A 19,026-nucleotide genomic window follows, 5' to 3' on the forward strand; every position below is an offset into this window, starting at 1 on the left:
AATGGGATATTAAATGAGACAGATAAATAAATAATAAAAAATTTTAAGACTTCACTTAGTACCAATAGAGGAGTCAGCTGGCACATCTTTCTATAAGAGAGGCAAACGAGAGCTGAGACTGTAGAGAGAGGGCATTGTGGATAGACTCTCAGCTCGAGAGTTTTTTGTCTTCTGCGAGCCAAATAATGGCCGGACTGGTTACGACGATCTAAACCAAGAATAGATGAAGACTGACATCAAATGAAGTGCTGTATTCCAATAACAGTCTTATGTAGTTGTTTGTGTCTTTTAATGAAAATGATTTGAACATGACACCCGTGCTTCTCAAATCCCTACCTCTTGAGTACACAGACATGTTTATTAAAGGAAAATTTACTGGTGAGGTTAATATGCATCTGCTTACAATCGTAATGTTCAGGACTGCTTACCTCGCAGACACAAGGTACAGGGTTTGAGTCTCAGCTTTGGGGGTAATTGGCTATGCTTAAAATGGCCCACATGAACAGCTAGCCTAGTATTTACCTATGAACCTAAAAAAGCCTTTATACCTCACCTGGAGCTGTTCCATTCAGAAGTAGTGAATCTCAAACATTCATTGGCAACACACATCACTTTACATTTGCGGTTACCATACTAGAGACCATCATCTTTTGCCCAGCCACAGAAATCTTTCAGCAACTGGACTTGCTAGATCACGTCTCTGGGATCAAATCACTCGCCCTGCTAGACAGGGGTCCAGGGAAGTAAATACTGTGGGGAGAAATATCCAGGGAATTGTTATGGCTAGGCATGTATAGGCCATAGTGCTGATAGCCTAGTAACAACCTATGAACACATTCTAAGCTCAAGGTACCAAGCAGCTGACCAACTGCCAAGCCTGACAGCTGAACTGCAGATAGTAGTATTCACCTACACAGTTCATATGGTTCAGACAGATGTCACAGCTCACCCATGTCTCTGGATTTTAAGCAGCAGCAGCTACCACTAAATCTACATCTGTTTTAAAAATAACTTTATGGCAGTGTAAAATTAATATTTCAGTATGAAAAAAGCAGAAAGCTATACATAAAGACAGGTATCAGAATGGATAAAAAAATTCTTACTTTGCACAGAGCCTCCTTCTACATTATGGTCTTCAGACTCTGGGTTTTCTTCGGTTTCTTGAATGCCATCTGTTTCTGTCCCACCTTGCTTAATTGCATCTTTAATTTCATCTCTAATGGAAGTTCTCAAGCTACTATCATTTATTAAGGCTAACTGGCTTGCTGGAAGTGCAGTGATAAAGGTAGCAGGTGTAACAGCAGCAGGAAGTTCAACAAAAACAGGCAAACTTTCCACTTTCATTTCAGCTTTTGGGGTTTCTGAAGTTTCCAGGTTTATAGTCATTTGAGGTAATTCCTTTGATGTTATAATTATTTCAGTTACATTACCACTAATTCCATTTAATTCTTTCACTAAACTAGTGCTACAAGTGACTGGAACATCTCTACATGAAACATCACTAGGTTCTTTAGACACAGCTATGCTGACCCGGTCAAAATGGATATGCTCTGGAGCAAGTACTTCATTGGACAGCACTCCTAGGGAAGGTTTAGCAATCTCTTTCATGAGAGGTGACTGTAGTCTATCCGTTAACTCAAATGGTACAGATGACCCAAAGGATGCAGCAGCACTAGCTAACAGTTCTTGTGTTCTACCCGTAAAAGTCAGGTCTGGAGTTTGTCCTGCATGGTCTCGTTTATCACTACTGGCATCAGGCCTCAATCCAGGAGAAGGCGACTTTAATACTGTATCTTGTTTTGGCTTCTCTTCTAAAGTGGAAGAAAGAAAAATGGTTTAGTAAATCAAACAAGGGATACGTAAACAGCAAATAAATATTAAAAATTCTTGCTCAGTTCAAAATGACTTACTACTTTGACTCGGCACACAAAATCACTTCCATATTAGATATTTTCTTCCCACTGCCTCTTATGCACCTCTTGTAACTTCAAAAGCTCTGAATTAAATCTGTCATTTAAGCACACGCACTGATGCACTTACTCATGTCACTTACGGAGCTCCTCTCCTGCCCTTCCAATTACTGAAACAGCCCTCCCTAAACTGGTACAAAACTGTCTACCTCCCCCACTCACAAACTAACCATGTCTGCTTACCACTGCCTATTATGATCACAGCATGCAGGTTCACGTTCTCTAAACTGGTGTCTCTGACACTACAACTATCAAAATGTATTTTAATAAATTTATGCTGACAGCCAAATTCTCTGCCCAAATAACTAAGGAACTGTCTTCCTTTCAAACGGACTTGTTTAACTGAATGGTCTGCAGACCGGGCCAACCTTCAGAGGGGGAAAAAAAAAAAAAAAAAGAGGCGGCATCAGCTGGGGAAAATTGGCCAAGTCATAAAGAATATTCCCCCTACTCTTCTCAATAAATGCTGGGGATCTTTTACAAGTACCAGTGCCAGCAAAGAATCAGAATATACAGGACCTTGGTTCAACCTCACAAACAAAGGGTGGCAACCCAAGTATAGCACCCCCTCCACCCCTTGCTGCACTGCAGTGTCACCTATGAATCCACTAAATGCTTCCCAAGTTGGAAGCAACTCCTCAGGACTGCTACTACCCCATTAAGGTCCATAGGTTTAAGCTAGGCTAACGAGCACAAGGATCTTTACAAGTTTAGCTGTGCAACCTAACCCAGTTTCAGGACTGCTACTACCCATTAAGGTCCATAGGTTTAAACTAGGCTAACGAGCACAAGGATCTTTACAAGTCTAGCTGTGCAACCCAACCCGGTTTTGTCCCAGAGTTCCTTAGACACCTATATGGCGGGGTATGTTAGTAAGAAGGTACCCAAGAATTATGAGGGCACAGTACGCTAGTTGGATATTCATTTCTTTGTGGACTTCTGTAGGTCTGGGGGTGAATTTGTGATTTCCCATTCAATGACCAATGTTTCACTTGAACAGGGTCAGGAATGAACTCTGCTTCACATACATGGGAAGCTCATTCTACAGCATGGGGATCCATTGAGTCACATCAGTCTCTCCTGCATATTCTACTTGTTTGCCAGGCAAAGTTCAAGTCCTTGGTTCTAGTGCCATTTGTTCTGTGGATGTGCAAGAGATCCAGAGCTGGATCTGAGGATGCCTTAAATACTAGGCATAGATCATCTCTCAAGTAACCTGTAGACAACTGCGTAAAGAGACAGGACCTTAAGGCAATCTGTGTGGAACAGGGTATTCATACATTGGATCCTTCTGATGAAGAACCTTTCAAGTACATTCCAACTGTGTAACTGCCTGGTTAGGTACATGCCAAAGGGGCATTATACTCGATGGGTCTGATAAGGACTGAGCAGAGTGGTACCTTCACTCTCCCCCTCCACCTCACCTGCCCACTAAGACATAAGTCAGGAAATTTACTTCCTTTTACTTTGCTGCCTTTATCCTTGCTATCTTGTCAATCAGCATCCTCCTCCACAGCCAACTGGCCCATTTGTGCCACATCACCATGGCAAGGTTTGGCAAGGAGAAACCATCACTTACAGCAGCCACCAGGGTGGGTCCGAAGATTTCTTCTTTCCACTGTTCCTACTGCACACGTGCCTTGTGAAGCACAGGAGAGGAGCGTGCAATGAGATGACAGTGGAAGACATTCACTGACTTCTGCAAGGGATATTCCCTCCAGTCATACCTGGCCCCCCCACCTAAAACTGGTGAGCTTCTTGGTCCCCCCATTGGGAAGTTAACAGTCACCAATACTTCTTCTCTATTATCTTTATATTCAGTCTCTTCACCCAGTTTGTAAAAAAAAAAAAAAAAAAACAATTTAAATAAGTGTTAATTTCATGATCTTTTCAACAATGTTGATTCACTCCAGCATGAAGTACAGCAGGTATTATAATATATGCCTTAATTACTTTTTTTTTGTAAACAGCAGCTTCTGTTCTAGGCTCAACTAAAAACTCTAGCAAAAGTGATCTTTCACTAAGTCCCACATCCCTTTTTCTTTGCCTATACTTTTATCAATCTCTTATAGGTTCATAGGTGTATATTAGACTAATGGCCCTGGGGCCTTTACATGGCTAGCCCATAAGATTACCCTGGCATCGTGCCACCCGACCTTAATTCCCAGTGCCTCTGTTGAGTAGAGCCACTAGAGTAACCCCGGGGTGAATTTTCTATTTCCCATCTACTCAAAGATTTCTTTTGAAGAGAGCCAGTGAAGTGCTCCGTTTGACATGTATGGGAAGTCTATTCCATTCCATGAGCAGTCTATGGGTTATGAACCTGTCCCTCCAGCATGTTCTGTTGATTGTGGTAATGAGGTTGACATCTCTGGAGTGTGTGGTGTGGAGGGATTGGGATTTCTTTAGATGTGGCATTTCTAACAGGGCTGGGTCAGACATGGCTTTGTAAGTCAAGCAAAGATCGCCTCTAAGTAGGCGACATGAGACCGAGAACAGTTGGGAGGTTTTTTTTGAGTCTGTCCATATAGGACAAGTGTTTAAAGCCTAGGATCCTCTTTGTGAGGTACTTTTGCAGCCTCTCCAGTTGCTGCAGGTGTCTAGTGAGGTACAAGCCAAATGGGGCATTGTACTCAATGATTGGCCTAATGAGAGAAGAGGGAGACATGACCTATTTCTTCCTGGATGCAAAACCCTTTGTAATGAGATGTGTCACATAGGACTTTCTGACCACAGTGGCTACGTGGTGGTCAAAAGAGAGGTTGCTGTCAACCTGTGCTCCCAGTTTTCTTTTAACTACTTCTGTGTTCAGTGGGCTATCATCGATGTGGCAAATTCATGGGAACTGGGTTTTTCCCAAAGGGGATGACTACATTTTTTGGCATGGCGCTTAAGGCCATGGTTCTGACACTAGTCGTTGGTTTCAGTGAGGCCTTCATGTAGGATGTCAACATCACTTGGGAAGTTAATAGCAGCACCCAACTTGCAATCGTCTGCGAACTTTGTCACCAAAGTCCCTTCGTATTAGCCTGGACTTCAGAGAAGTAGATACCAAACAGGAGAGGACCCGGGATTGAACCCTGTGGGACTCCACTCGTGACTGGTCTGCAGTCTGACTTGGAGTCAGCTACTTTCACACTGTAGGTTCTGTGAGCCAGTTTGCAAACCACCTAGTGATATAGTGGTCGATGCCTAGCTTAGTGAGTTTTTCTATGATTCCTGAGTGGGGAATGGTATCAAAGGCCTTGGCCACATCAAGGTAGACTGTATGAACCACCTTGCCTTCATCCACAGCTCTGGTGATTCCAATGTTAGTTGCACCTGAAGTATCTCTCATGCGTTATTGTTGGGCTACCAGTGTGGAGGTGTGCGCATCCTTTATGAAATGGAAACACCACGGCCTTTGGAGCTTCAGTCCAAGTTCTGGGGACAAAAGGTGTGGAATGAATTAAGCCTGGTAGTGCAGGGGTGCTTTCTACTGCCTTGAACCAGTTCTCTGTTATAGCACAAATGCTGATGTTCTCCATTTTCAGGAGTGCTTCAAGCAAATGCATTTTGAGATTTGGCTTCTAGCGTTGAGCAACATGACCCTCAGATTGCATTTGTTTGTAGCTGTTATGGTAGTAATTAGGTTTTTGGAACACCGCCTAAAAAAGGTACTATAGGGGGTGACAAAAACCTTGGCCGGTATCTGGAAACCCAGGGGTGATGGATGCAGTCCATCTCTGGCAAAGCATCGAGGTCTGTCGATCATGTCATCTCGGGCAGACATACTGGATCCCCTTAGAATGACACCAGAAAATTAGCCAATTGTTGGAATCGATCATTTTCTGCTTGTACTGTGGTATCATTCTGGGTGAGTGATGGTAGGATGCTGCTCAAGGCTAGGGTCATACCCGCCTGGGCTACATAATCCGAGAGCTCCTCCTTGTCTCTTTTCATGTAGTCCAGGGAGGTACGTCTCAGGTCATTCACACTCGCATGTACAATGACAGTCATACTTGTACCTGTTGTTGAGGGATCTGAGTGCATGCATTATGTGGCAGATCCTGGCACCTGACAAGCAGCTGTTACTTTCTCCTTATTCAACCTAGTGAGTGGGACATCTGCGTGCCTCACTATCAAGTCACCTATGACTAGTGCGTTAGGCATGCTGTTTTGCCTTAGGAGCTTTGGTTGAGTGGAACACTGTTTAGGAGAGTTATGTCTCTCGTGATTAGTGCTGTGTTGTGGTGGTCGAGTGCATGTCTGCCTTTGAGGTCTCTGCTGTTTGGGTAGATTTTTATTGACAGCCTCAGTGAAGGTGGTTGTGTGGTTTGTGTTTTTATGTGAAGGCAGTGCTGGTGTGTGTTCTGGAGGGCTGTGTGCTCCATGTGGTGTGGTGCAAGTGTTGACCTTCTCCTCTTGACCAGTAATTCCGGTCTTGGCTGGAGAGTGCGTGGCTTCCAATTTGGATCTATAAGTGCATCTCTCGCAAGTCTGAGTGTTGGGAGGTAAGAGGAGAGGGTTGTCAGTGTATATGGGGCAGTTGTTACACTGTTTTAGGATGCCCAAGTTCACCAAGTTAATAGGAGAAAGCACAGGGAACTGACCTTTAGACATACCTGGAGGGGTGGGCATTAAGTACTGAAGCAGTTTCCTTGTAGAACATTTAGTGCTAGTAGCACTTTTGCATGCTACAATAATTGCTACAAGAAGTCTGGTAAAGTGCTAGAATAATAGCTAGTAAAAGTGCAGGAGAGGAGAGAACTAGCAGATCTAAGGGAAAAATTGAAGAACAGACTTTGGCACCACTCAGAAACTTACAAATAGTCCTGAATACAACAAATCTGTATCTGGACTAGGCTAGTTACAGGAAAGGCAGGAAAGAAGCACAAATGTGAGCTTTTAAACCAGAAAGTTGAAAGAGATGGAAATAACTGCCCAAACGGCCAACAAACTACACTTTATGGGCCAAGAACCAATCCTCTTGTGATAGACAGGCTACCTAGTGCTTACCACTCCCACTGAAAAGCTAGAAGGCTTCCCTCCAACACAGAAAGGCTTGGGAAAACAGTCACTAACCTGCAGTCCAAATTTCGGCTTAATTTCAAAAATACAGTTACTGTTCCCTCCGGACTTATTTACCCCCAATACCTTAAGTTTGTTTGCTAATTTCCCCAATAAATTCCAGACTGCCTCTTCCATATTTTCTATACCGCTACTTGCGGTCATTTCTAATGGTGAAAACCTTCCTCCATTCCTGCACATGCTTACTTTTTACAATACTTTCTGATTTATAATTAGAATATTCTGTAAAATAGGTGTCATTCTCCTTAAGAATTGCACCCAAAATCCCAGTCTCTCTCTCTAACTAGCCCACTCCCCATTTCATAATCCCTTTCAACTTTAACTTGTAACCTGCTGGAGTTATGCACATCAACCTTAACTGCATAGATCTAAAGTGCTCCTATAAATCAAATAACTAAACCATTTTATTCTATGGATAAAATTAACTTAAACCACTTAACTCTTGCACTTATTCCATCCCAAATACATTTCCTAAAGTTTTCATTAAACACAACTCAACCTCTGGTTGATAAAAACGCACCAGACCTGCATACAAGGTTAAAGGGACTGAATATTTTCACTGCTTACTATCCCATACCCATAATCAAGAAGTTTCAGATTCTCAGTTTTTATAGTATCTTGTCTTTAGCCTATTCCTGTAAACCCTTAGCTGCTGTAATAAAATACACTTTAATCCAGATATCTAAGATCAATCTTAAAAGTATAAAGCCTTTGTCTTACCTTTATTTATTTTTTTTACTTTTATCTTTTTGCCTCCTAGCCAGTAACTTTCAGATCACCCCAACAGCACACCCAGCATCTGGCTCCCTAACTGTGGGAAGGAGGATCTGGTGCAGAAAACTGTTGACATCTGCACAAACATCAGAGGTGGTTAGTTGTGTATTTTGTTTAACCTAAACCTTTCCAAATGTCAGTGTGAGGGCTACTTATGCTTTTACTACTTTCATGCATGCATGGACAGGAACTGCCATCACTCAGCTTGAGTATCCAGAGACGGCCTCTGTTTTAGGTGTTGTGTGGCCTCTGTTGGATGCCACAAGAACGACAGAAAAGTACAGTGTTGTACACTTACCATAAATGTAGATGTTAGAGTGCATTCACTGTTGCAGTCATTACATTTGGGTAATCCTGCTGGCAGGTTGCCCTCAGTCGGCCTGAATTCCAAAGTCCTGGGTCCTGCGTCGTCCCTTCCCTGACGTCAGGTCGTCAGGGGTATAAAAGATGCGGCCGACACCATTTTCTTTAGTTTTTCTTGCCCCAGATGTCAGGTGCCCCCTAAAAGGGTAGCCAAAATTTTTATATAGATATATAGATATATATATATATATATATATATATATATATATATATATATCTCAATACATGCACCAATATAAACTTTACCTTCATCTACAAGCAAATACACAAGACAAGTTGTATTATTCAGAGAAGGAAAGATAGGTTCCATCAGAAGAAAGGGGGATGGCGGGTGGGTAACCTGGACTGCAACAGTGAATACACTCGAACATCTACATTTATGGTAAGTGTACACAACTGTACTATGTTCTTCGTGTTTCACTGTTGCAGTCATTACATTTGGGTAGAGTCCCAAAGCTATGGATGGGAGGCTGGAGTAAAACAGCATTAGGACCGGCTATGAGGCCCTGCAGAACAGCAGTGGCAAAGCCTGCCCTGGATTTAGAGTAGAGTGGCAGATGATAGTGCTTTGTAAAGGTGTGCAATGAACTCCAAGTAGCAGCCTCTAAAATGTTCTTGGTTAGTACTCCTCTGAGAAAGGCTGCTGAAGTGGCTGCAGCTCTGGTTGAATGTGGCCTAATGCCCTTAAGCACTGGCTTGCAATGGTGTAAGTAGCAGAAACGAATGCAGTGGCCTATCCAATTTGAAATAGTCTGCTTTGAGATGGCCTTTCCTTGTGATCCTGCAGCATATGCCACTAATAATTGCTCTTCTGAAAACTTTGGTTCTGTCCAAGTAGAATCTAAGCTGTCCGTGTACGTCCAAAGAATGCAGAATTCTCTCCCCCTTGATTTGTGTATTTGGATAAAAGGTTGGCAGATGAATAGTTTGGTTAAGAGCCACACTGGACACCACCTTAGGCATAAATGTTGTGTTTGCCCTCAGAGAAACCCTGTCTGGATAAAAAATGATACAGCCATGAGTGCCTGTAGCTCTGAAACTCGTCTTGCAGAAGTTATTGCTAGGAGCAGAGCTGTTTTCTAAGATAAAAACTTTATATCAGCAGTAGCAGCTGGCTCAAAAGGAGGCAGGGTAAGTTTTTCCAAGACATAGTTGAGGTCCCATGCAGGCATTGGTGATCTCCTTGGAGGCCGTGAAGTTTTGGCTCCTCTAAGGTACTGTTTTGATAAGGGATAAGAAAAGATTGGTGGCTCTGTATTGTAATGAACCAAAATGGCAGAAGCATGAATTTTAATAGATGAAAAAGATAGGCCTTTGTCCAGCATCTCAGTTAAGTATTGCAAAATCTGAGGAATATTTGGCACAGCTGTATCAGTTCCTTGTGCCTGGTTCCAAGCACAGAATCTCTTCCATTTTCCAGCATAAGATTTTCTAGTACTAGGCCTTCTGGCCTCCAAAGTGACATCCATCACAGCTTTACTGAGAGGTGTGTTTTGTATGACTACATTATCCGCCATGCTGCCAGGTTTAAAGTCCTGAGTTGGCTGTGCAGGATCTGATTGTTTTGCTGGGACAGTAGATGAGGTATTTGAGGTAAGGTCCAAGCTGGGCATTGAAACAAGTTCTTTAGGATTGGAAACCAGTACTGGCGGGGCCAGTCTGGGGCAATCAGTATCATTTCTGACTTCTCCTGTCTGACCTTTAGGAGTACCTTGGGGAGGAGAGGCAGTGGGGGAAAGGCATTTACCGATAGGTTTTTCCAGCTGAAAGGCCGTCCACTTTCCATGCTGGTCTGTGATAAGTCCTTGTGCAGAATCTTATTAGTTGGTAGTTGTGAGGGGAGGCAAATAGATCTATGTCCGGGCATCCCCATTTCCTTGTTAAAATGCTGAAGACTTGTGGCTCCAGTTGCCACTCGTGGGGATCCATGAAGTTTCTGCTTAGTTCGTCTGCCAGAGTATTTTTCCTTCCTGGCAGGAATTGTGCCTGCAGATGTACTTGGTAAGTTAATGCTGTGTCCCACAAAGTCATGGCTAGTCTGCAAAGGGGGTAAGAATGTGTGCTCCCCCTGCTTGTTTATATACCACATGACTGTGCTGTTGTCTGTCTTCATCAGTAGTTGTCCCAGATGAAGTAGGTCCTTTTAGGCTGTCAGGGCATTCTGAATAGCTAGCATCTCTTTTTGATTGATATGGAGATGCATTTGGGTTGAGGACCATGTGCACTGAATGCATCTTCCTGCCGTGTGTGCCCCCCAGGCATAATCTGATGCATCCGTTGTTAGTGTCTGCATGGCTGGGGGTAATGTGAATGGCTGTCCTTTGTTTTAGTGACAAGCCTTTGCCCACCATCAAAACTCCTGTTGTAGGCAGGGAATGAGAGTAATCATTGTTTCCAGGCTGTGGCAATGTTGAGCCCAAACACTTTTTAGGTACCATTGACGTTTCCTCATATGCAGTCTTCCATATAGAATTAGTAGGATGCAGGATGCCATGAAGCCCAAAGCCTGCAGAATTTTTCTTGCAAATAACTAGGCCTTTGTTGCCAACATTTTGAAATAGGTAGTCAGTTGCCTTTGTTTGTCTGGCGTGAGATAAGCAATCCGGGCAGTTGTATTTAAGCTTGCACCCAGGAATATTATCTCTTGAGAGGGTACTAGTTTTGATTTATTTTAGTTGACTGTGTACCCTAGGCATGTTAGAATTATTTTCACAAACGCCAGATGCTGTAGAAGAATGTCCTTGTTCTCTGCTTGAATTAGACAGTCGTCCAAGTAAGGATATATTTGTATTCCTCTTTGTCTGCAGAATGCAATTACTGGTGCCAAGCACTTTGTAAAGACCCTGGGTGCAGTAGATAAGCCAAAGGGCAGTGCAGAGAATTGGTAATGCATTGAGCCAGCATTGAATCTGAGGTATCTTCTGCATAATCGTCTGATTGGGACATGCAGGTATGCCTCAAGTCTAGAGTCACCAGCCAAGCGTTCTTGCCCAGCATCGGCAGAAGCTGCTGCAAAGTCATCATCTTGAATTTTGGTATATCCAGGAAGGTGTTCAGAATAGATAGGTCCAGTATTGGTCTCCAGGCCTTGTCCTTTCTGAGTACCAGGAACAGTCTTGAGTAAAATCCTTGTCTTGAGTAAAATCCTTGTCCCTGCTCTTGCTCTGGTACTTGTTGAATGGCCCCCATATCCATGAGGGATGAGACTTGTTTTTGTGCCTCTGCCCATTGATTTTTTTGGCAGATCTGGCCAGCCATTTGCCTTTGGCAGGGTATGGAAATGGAACTTGTACCCTTGTGACATGATAATTAGAACCCACCTGTCCTGGGTTATAATGTGCCAATTTTGAGAAAAAAGTGCTAATTTTCCCCCTAAGGGTGCTGCCAGAAGAGAAGTGCTTGGTGCAGGCAGGGGGAAGTCATTGGGACTGTTTCCTGTCTGGTTGTGATATGTCTTCTCCAACTTTGGAGGTAGAAGCACCCCACTGCTTTGACCTGTAAGAACTCTGCGCCTGGGATCTGCCTCTAGGCCGTCTGGATTTGCCCCTTTGAGGTCTGTCTGACACAGGAAAGGACCAAGTCTTTGCAGGCCAGTGTCTACTAAACCTAGTTGGCTGTACTTCCAAAAAATCTTTGACAGTTTGCATAGATTTAGCTTTGTCCTCCATTTTCTTTAACACCTCCTCTGCCTTAACACCAAAGTATCATGCTGTAAAGGTGCATCTAATAACTTAACTTTTACATGATCAGGCAGATGTTTTGTTCCTTTAACCAAGCATGCCTTCTAATTGCAGGACCCGTAAATGTGGCACTGCAGGAGGCCTCCAAAGAATCAAAACCACATTGCAAAGTATACTTTCCAACTTGTTCAGCTGCATGCAATAAATCCTACATTTCCTTGTTTTCTGCACATTGAGTTTAATACCATTTTCTGTTTAAGGAATGCCATGACATGTTGCTGATATTTGAGCATATGAAACTGACAGTTTAAGGCCCTTAAAGCCAAGGTAGCAGATGTGTAAACCTTTTTTCCCCATCTATCCAGTGTCCTAGAATCTCCGTCAGAGGGGGTAGGGTATTTTGCAGCGGAAGCCTTAACTCCTTTGGGACCCTGTGAAATAGTTTCTGGGTCTGCAGCAGGGTTTTTAAAAAGGAATTTATGAGAGTCAGGAACCCTGTAATATCTGTCAGGCTTAACAGGAGCTGGAGGTAAGGAGTCAGGGGTAAGACTAGACTCCAAAAAACACATCTACAATATCTAACAGGTGGAATGGCTAGTGGCCTGCATTGAGGTAGTAAAAGGAAATCCCAGAGCCTCTTTTCAGATTCTGAAAAATCTTGGCTCTCCCAGTGGAAATGCTCCCTCATGGCATGCAAGGTTTCCCCAAAAGAATAGTCCTCTGGAGGTGCAGCTGAAGGTATAGATTCTTCAGCATCAGAATCCTCATGGGGGGAAGAGAATATTCCTGATCAGAAGAGGAATCAGAAGAAATAGAAACCTGAGCTGAAGATTCATAGTCAGTCTCTTGCCTAGGCCTCTTATCAGGAGGGGGATGGGAACCAATGATAAAGGTGATTAAGTCTTCGGCCATTCTGATCATCTGTTTTTTGGGCATAGAGGCCTGTCCACATGGCTCTTGAGTTTCTTTGTTTTAGAAGGTGCTTTAGTCCTTGCCTTTGAAGCTGAGGTTGGTTTAATGTAAAGATGTTTAGGTCTGAATACGCCCTCAGAAGCCGGTGCCTGCTCAGCGGCTCCGGACCCATCTGAAGGAATAGCATCCGAGGCTCCAATACCTTGAGAGTTTCCAGCGGCATGGCCAACTCCACGTGGAAGTCGGTAGTGGCCTGTGACTCTAAAGTAGCGGTCGTCAGGGGCTGCGAAAGCACCTCACTGCGAACTGGCGACTGGCTTAGGAGAAGCTTCGTTGGTTTTGGGCCTCGGTTCTCTCTCTCTCCTTTTCTTTGCGTTTTTTGTGAACTCCGGTAGTCGGATGGCTATCCGACGACATTTCTGGATAATTAAACCGGCGTCCAAAATAGTTTAAAGCAAAATCATACTGACACTTAATAGTGCGTTGGTTAAATCTAGCACAAAACTGACAACCAGCAACGTTGTGATCAGGGCCTAGGCAAGGAATACAATAAGAATGAAAGTCCCTATGAGGTATTTGCTTTCCACAAGAAATACAATTATTTACTTTTCCTGACATCGGTCTGGAGCAAGAAAAAAAGTTTCCCCAATGGGGTACTTAGCTTTACTGAAGACTTCGGATCTGAAACTTGTACACGAAAATTTCAGGAGTCGGCAGACTCGGCACTTGCGAACTTGCGTCTGCTTCGGGCACCATGCGGCAAGAAAGACTAAAGAAAATGGTGTTGGCTGCATCTTTTATACCCCCTGACGACCTGACTTCAGGGAAGGGGGGCCAGCAGCCGATGCAGGACCCAGGACATTGGAATTCAGGCAGACTGAGGGCAACCTGCCAGCCGGATTACCCAAATGTAATGACTGCAACAGTGAAACACGAAGAACATCAGCTAGTTAAAAAAACAATACCCCCCCCAAGATAGGAATCGGTCATCCTCTACTGCTTTCTCGTCAGTCACCCAAGCTGCTACTCCAAACAAAGTTAGCCTCATTACTGGGGAATTTACTTATTTATTTGCTGTTGGTTAACCAGGATAGTCCATTGGGCCAAGAGAACCCGTTTTCAATGGAGTCCTGGGGAGAAAAGCTCCATTACAGATTACATATTATAGAGAGTTATATGCAGATTACATATTATAGAGATTTACATCCAAATTATTGTACATGACATCACGAGGAACAGTGATTACAATGAGTAAAGTTAAGCATTAATACAATCAAATAATAAAACATATTAAAGTTGAAACCAAATTATATCATCGGCACAAGGATAAGGAGGTGAGTAGATAACATAGGCACAAGGATAAGGAAGGGAGTAGATAACATAGGCACAAGGATAAGGAAGGGAGTAGATAACATAGGCACAAGGATAAGGAAGGGAGTAGATAGCATAGGCACAAGGATAAGGAAGGGAGTAGATAACATAGGCACAAGGATAAGGAAGTGAGTAGATAACATAGGCACAAGGATAAGGAAGTGAGTAGATAACAGGCACAAGGATAAGGAAGTGAGTAGATAACATAGGCACAAGGATAAGGAAGTGAGTAGATAACATAGGCACAAGGATAAGGAAGTGAGTAGATAACATAGGCACAAGGATAAGGAAGTGAGTAGATAACATAGGCACAAGGATAAGGAAGTGAGTAGATAACATAGGCACAAGGATAAGGAAGTGAGTAGATAACATGGGCACAAGGATAAGGAAGGGAGTAGATAACATAGGCACAAGGATAAGGAAGGGAGTAGATAACATAGGCACAAGGATAAGGAAGGGAGTAGATAACATAGGCACAAGGATAAGGAAGTGAGTAGATAACATAGGCACAAGGATAAGGAAGTGAGTAGATAACATAGGCACAAGGATAAGGAAGGGAGTAGATAACATAGGCACAAGGATAAGGAAGGGAGTAGATAACATACGCACAAGGATAAGGAAGTGAGTAGATAACATAGGCACAAGGATAAGGAAGTGAGTAGATAACATAGGCACAAGGATAAGGAAGGGAGTAGATAACGCACAAGGATAAGGAAGTGAGTAGATAACATAGGCACAAGGATAAGGAAGTGAGTAGATAACATAGGCACAAGGATAAGGAAGGGAGTAGATAACATACGCACAAGGATAAGGAAGTGTGTAGATAACATAGGCACAAGGATAAGGAAGGGAGTAGATAACATAGGCACAAGGATAAGGAAGGGAGTAGATAACAGGCACAAGGATAAGGAAGGGAGTAGATAACATAGGCACAAGGATAAGGAAGTGAGTAGATAACATAGGCACAAGGATAAGGAAGGGAGTAGATAACATAGGCACAAGGATAAGGAAGGGAGTAGATAACATAGGCATAAGGAAGTGAGTAGATAACATAGGCACAAGGATAAGGAAGTGAGTAGATAACATAGGCACAAGGATAAGGAAGTGAGTAGATAACATAGGCACAAGGATAAGGAAGTGAGTAGATAACAGGCACAAGGATAAGGAGGTGAGTAGATAACATAGGCACAAGGATAAGGAAGTGAGTAGATAACATAGGCACAAGGATAAGGAAGGGAGTAGATAACATAGGCACAAGGATAAGGAAGTGAGTAGATAACATAGGCACAAGGGTAAGGAAGTGAGTAGATAACAGGCACAAGGATAAGGAAGTGAGTAGGTAACATAGGCACAAGGATAAGGAAGTGAGTAGATAACATAGGCACAAGGATAAGGAAGTGAGTAGATAACATAGGCACAAGGATAAGGAAGTGAGTAGATAACATAGGCACAAGGATAAGGAAGTGAGTAGATAACATAGGCGCAAGGATAAGGAAGTGAGTAGATAACATAGGCACAAGGATAAGGAAGGGAGTAGATAACATAGGCACAAGGAAGTGAGTAGATAACATAGGCACAAGGATAAGGAAGTGAGTAGATAACATAGGCATAAGGATAAGGAAGTGAGTAGATAACAGGCACAAGGTTAAGGAAGGGAGTAGACAACATAGGCATAAGGAAGTGAGTAGATAACATAGGCACAAGGATAAGGAGGTGAGTAGATAACATAGGCACAAGGATAAGAAGGTGAGTAGATAACATAGGCACAAGGATAAGGAAGAGAGTTGATAACATAGGGATAAGGAAGGGAGTAGATAACATAGGCACAAGGATAAGGAAGTGAGTAGATAACATAGGCACAAGGGTAAGGAAGTGAGTAGATAACATAGGCACAAGGATAAGGAAGTGAGTAGATAACATAGGCACAAGGATAAGGAAGTGAGTAGATAACATAGGCACAAGGGTAAGGAAGGGAGTAGATAACATAGGCACAAGGGTAAGGAAGTGAGTAGATAACATAGGGATAAGGAAGGGAGTAGATAACATAGGCACAAGGATAAGGAAGTGAGTAGATAACACAGGCACAAGGATAAGGAAGGGAGTAGATAACATAGGCACAAGGATAAGGAAGGGAGTAGGTAACAGGCACAAGGATAAGGAAGGGAGTAGATAACATAGGCACAAGGAAGGGAGTAGATAACATAGGCACAAGGATAAGGAAGGTAGTAGATAACATAGGCACAAGGATAAGGAAGGGAGTAGATAACATAGGCACAAGGATAAGGAGGTGAGTAGATAACATAGGCACAAGGATAAGGAAGTGAGTAGATAACAGGCACAAGGAAGTGAGTAGATAACAGGCACAAGGATAAGGAAGGGAGTAGATAACAGGCACAAGGATAAGGAAGGGAGTAGATAACAGGCACAAGGATAAGGAAGGGAGTAGATAACATAGGCATAAGGAAGGGAGTAGATAACGTAGGCACAAGGATAAGGAAGGGAGTAGATAACATAGGCACAAGGATACGGAAGTGAGTAGATAACATAGGCACAAGGATAAGGAAGTGAGTAGATAACATAGGCACAAGGATAAGGAAGTGAGTAGATAACATAGGCACAAGGATAAGGAAGGGAGTAGATAACATAGGCACAAGGATAAGGAAGGGAGTAGATAACATAGGCACAAGGATACGGAAGGGAGTAGATAACATAGGCACAAGGATAAGGAAGTGAGTAGATAGGTGCACAAGGCTTTCAGGAGGATAGGAACTATTAAGGAATAGATTACTGTCTGAGGTAGAGAGAGTAAAAGGGGGAGTACAGTAGAGAGTATAGAAAGATTGTGGGGTAGGAGCAGGAGCATTCCCATGTGGATGACAGGTAGGAGTGGAGTGATTTTTTAAAGGTAGGAAGGCTAGTGATGGTACGAATGGAGGGTGGGAGGGAATTCCATAGGCGTGCTAGTGAAAAGGAGAGGAGGTTATGTCCTGGGGGGCGATGGGGTCTATAGACTTCTATTAGGTTTTGATTAGTAGATCTAAGAAGTCTTTGAGTATGGTGAATTTTAAAGGTAGTGGACAGGGAGGGACAGAAAAATGAGTTTGTGTGCATATGTTAGTTGAGTGTAGGAGAGGTAGTTGGGAAGTTCAAACCAATTTAGTTTGTGGAGTGGTACACAGTGATGGGTTGAAGATTTATTGCTAGTGGCAAATTTGGCTATTTTATTATAACGGGGTCGAAAGTTTTGTTTTGAGAGATGATTGTAGATTAGTTAAAAGAGGGGCACCATAAAGGAGGGAGGGCAAGAGAAATGTGGTAGAGAGAGTGAGTTTGGTAGTAGGTGAGAGGAATTTTGTGACGATACAGCAGGCCTAGTTTTTGGTGGGTTTTTTAATGTTTTGTAGTAGATGGGACTTGAAAGTAAGGTTATTATCAATTTGGACTCCTAGAAGCTTGGCTTCAGTTACCAGTTCAAGTGGGTTATTATTTTGACTGGTGATGGAGAATGGTTGTTGATCCAGTGTGTTGGTTTTAGAGGGGGTGAATATCATTAGTTTTGACTTAGCTGCATTAAGTGCAAGATGGTTGTCTTTCATCCACTGTTCTGTGGTGAAGGCATCTTGAGTCAGCTTTTGGAGAGTTGAAATGGAAGACAAAGCAAAGATGATTGTAGAATCATCTGCATATTGGATGATGTTAGCATAGGGGATAGAGTGATAGTAGTCATTTACAAAGATATTAAAGAGAAGGGGTCCTAATATGGAACCTTGTGGAACACCTGTGGGGCTATTAAGGAAAGAGGAGATTGATTTTTTCCACTTAACAGCTTGATGCCTGTCTGAGAGATAGCTGGTGAACCAATTTAGAGCAGAAGGTGAAAGGTTTAGCTTGGAGAGTTTAGTTAGAAGTATGTTATGGGAGATAGTGTCAAAAGTTTTGGAGAGATCAAGTAGAATGGTAGATACAGTGAGGCCAGAGTCTCTAGCCTTGTTCACATTTTCGAGGAATGATAGGAGGGCTGTCATAGTGCTGTGATTGGGACGGAAGCTGTGTTGAGTAGAAGTTAGTAGGTTGTTGTCTAGTAAGTAGGAAAGGAGTTGAAGGTGAATACATTTCTCTAGAATTTTTGAAATAGGACAGAGGATAGCAATGGGGCGGAAGTTGGTAACGCTAGTATTATTTCCTCCTTCATGGCAGGGAATTATATAAGCCTTTTTCCAGATTTGAGAAACACGACTTTCTTGGATGGAGCGGTTGATTAGGATACTAATTGGCAGGGCGATAGCATCTGCAGCTATACTGAGGAAATGTGAGGGGATGTTATCGGGGGCATTGGTGCAAGGTTTTAGCTTTTTCAGGAGTTTTTTGATAGGTGAAGTAGGGATTGGTTCCAGGGAGAATCTAAGTGGTTGGGAGGTAGCAGGATGGCAGAGTGGAGAAGGAGGAGGAGTAGGGGGGGAGTTGGAGGTGGATGGTTGGAGGAGAAGGAAGAGGTTAGTTTGGAAATGCAGTCAGTGAAAAAAAAGAGTTAAACTCGGTGGCAAGGTCATTGTCCTGTACGCTTGGGTTGGGGTTTGGGTTTTCAGTTCTACCGGCTTTTAAGAGAGAGGTTATACCTCTCCAGAAGTTTTGTGGGTCATTTTTGTATTTACTTTGAAGAGAAGAGTAATAGTTGTGTCGGTCTGCTGTGATAACCTTTTTTACTGAGTTACGAAGAGTTTTGCAGTCATTAAGAGTAGTGGGAGATTTGTGCTTCAGATAGCGTGCCCAGGCTTTATCTCTTAGTCGCATGGTTGTTAGTGTATTTTTAGTTAGCCAAGGGGTAGTTTTGTTTTTTATTCTTCTGGTTTTTAAGGGAGCATGTGTATCTAACAGGTTTAAGAAAG

General features: G+C 42.9%; 1 protein-coding gene across 7 annotated transcripts in view; it reads right to left on the bottom strand.

Annotated features, from left to right (window-relative positions):
• Window positions 1-19,026, bottom strand: part of EIF4G3 (eukaryotic translation initiation factor 4 gamma 3) — a 3,593,176-nt gene that overhangs the window by 2,409,170 nt on the left and 1,164,980 nt on the right. For all 7 annotated transcript variants that reach the window (XM_044063163.1, XM_044063168.1, XM_044063165.1 and 4 more), the window contains one exon: window positions 1,104-1,811. In XM_044063163.1, coding sequence (XP_043919098.1) covers window positions 1,104-1,811 — 708 coding nt within the window. The remainder of the gene's footprint in view (window positions 1-1,103; window positions 1,812-19,026) is intronic.

This window comes from Protopterus annectens, chromosome 2.part1, assembly GCF_019279795.1.
Source record: "Protopterus annectens isolate FY-2018-M chromosome 2.part1, PAN1.0, whole genome shotgun sequence".
In the NCBI taxonomy this organism is placed as follows: domain Eukaryota; kingdom Metazoa; phylum Chordata; order Ceratodontiformes; family Protopteridae; genus Protopterus; species Protopterus annectens.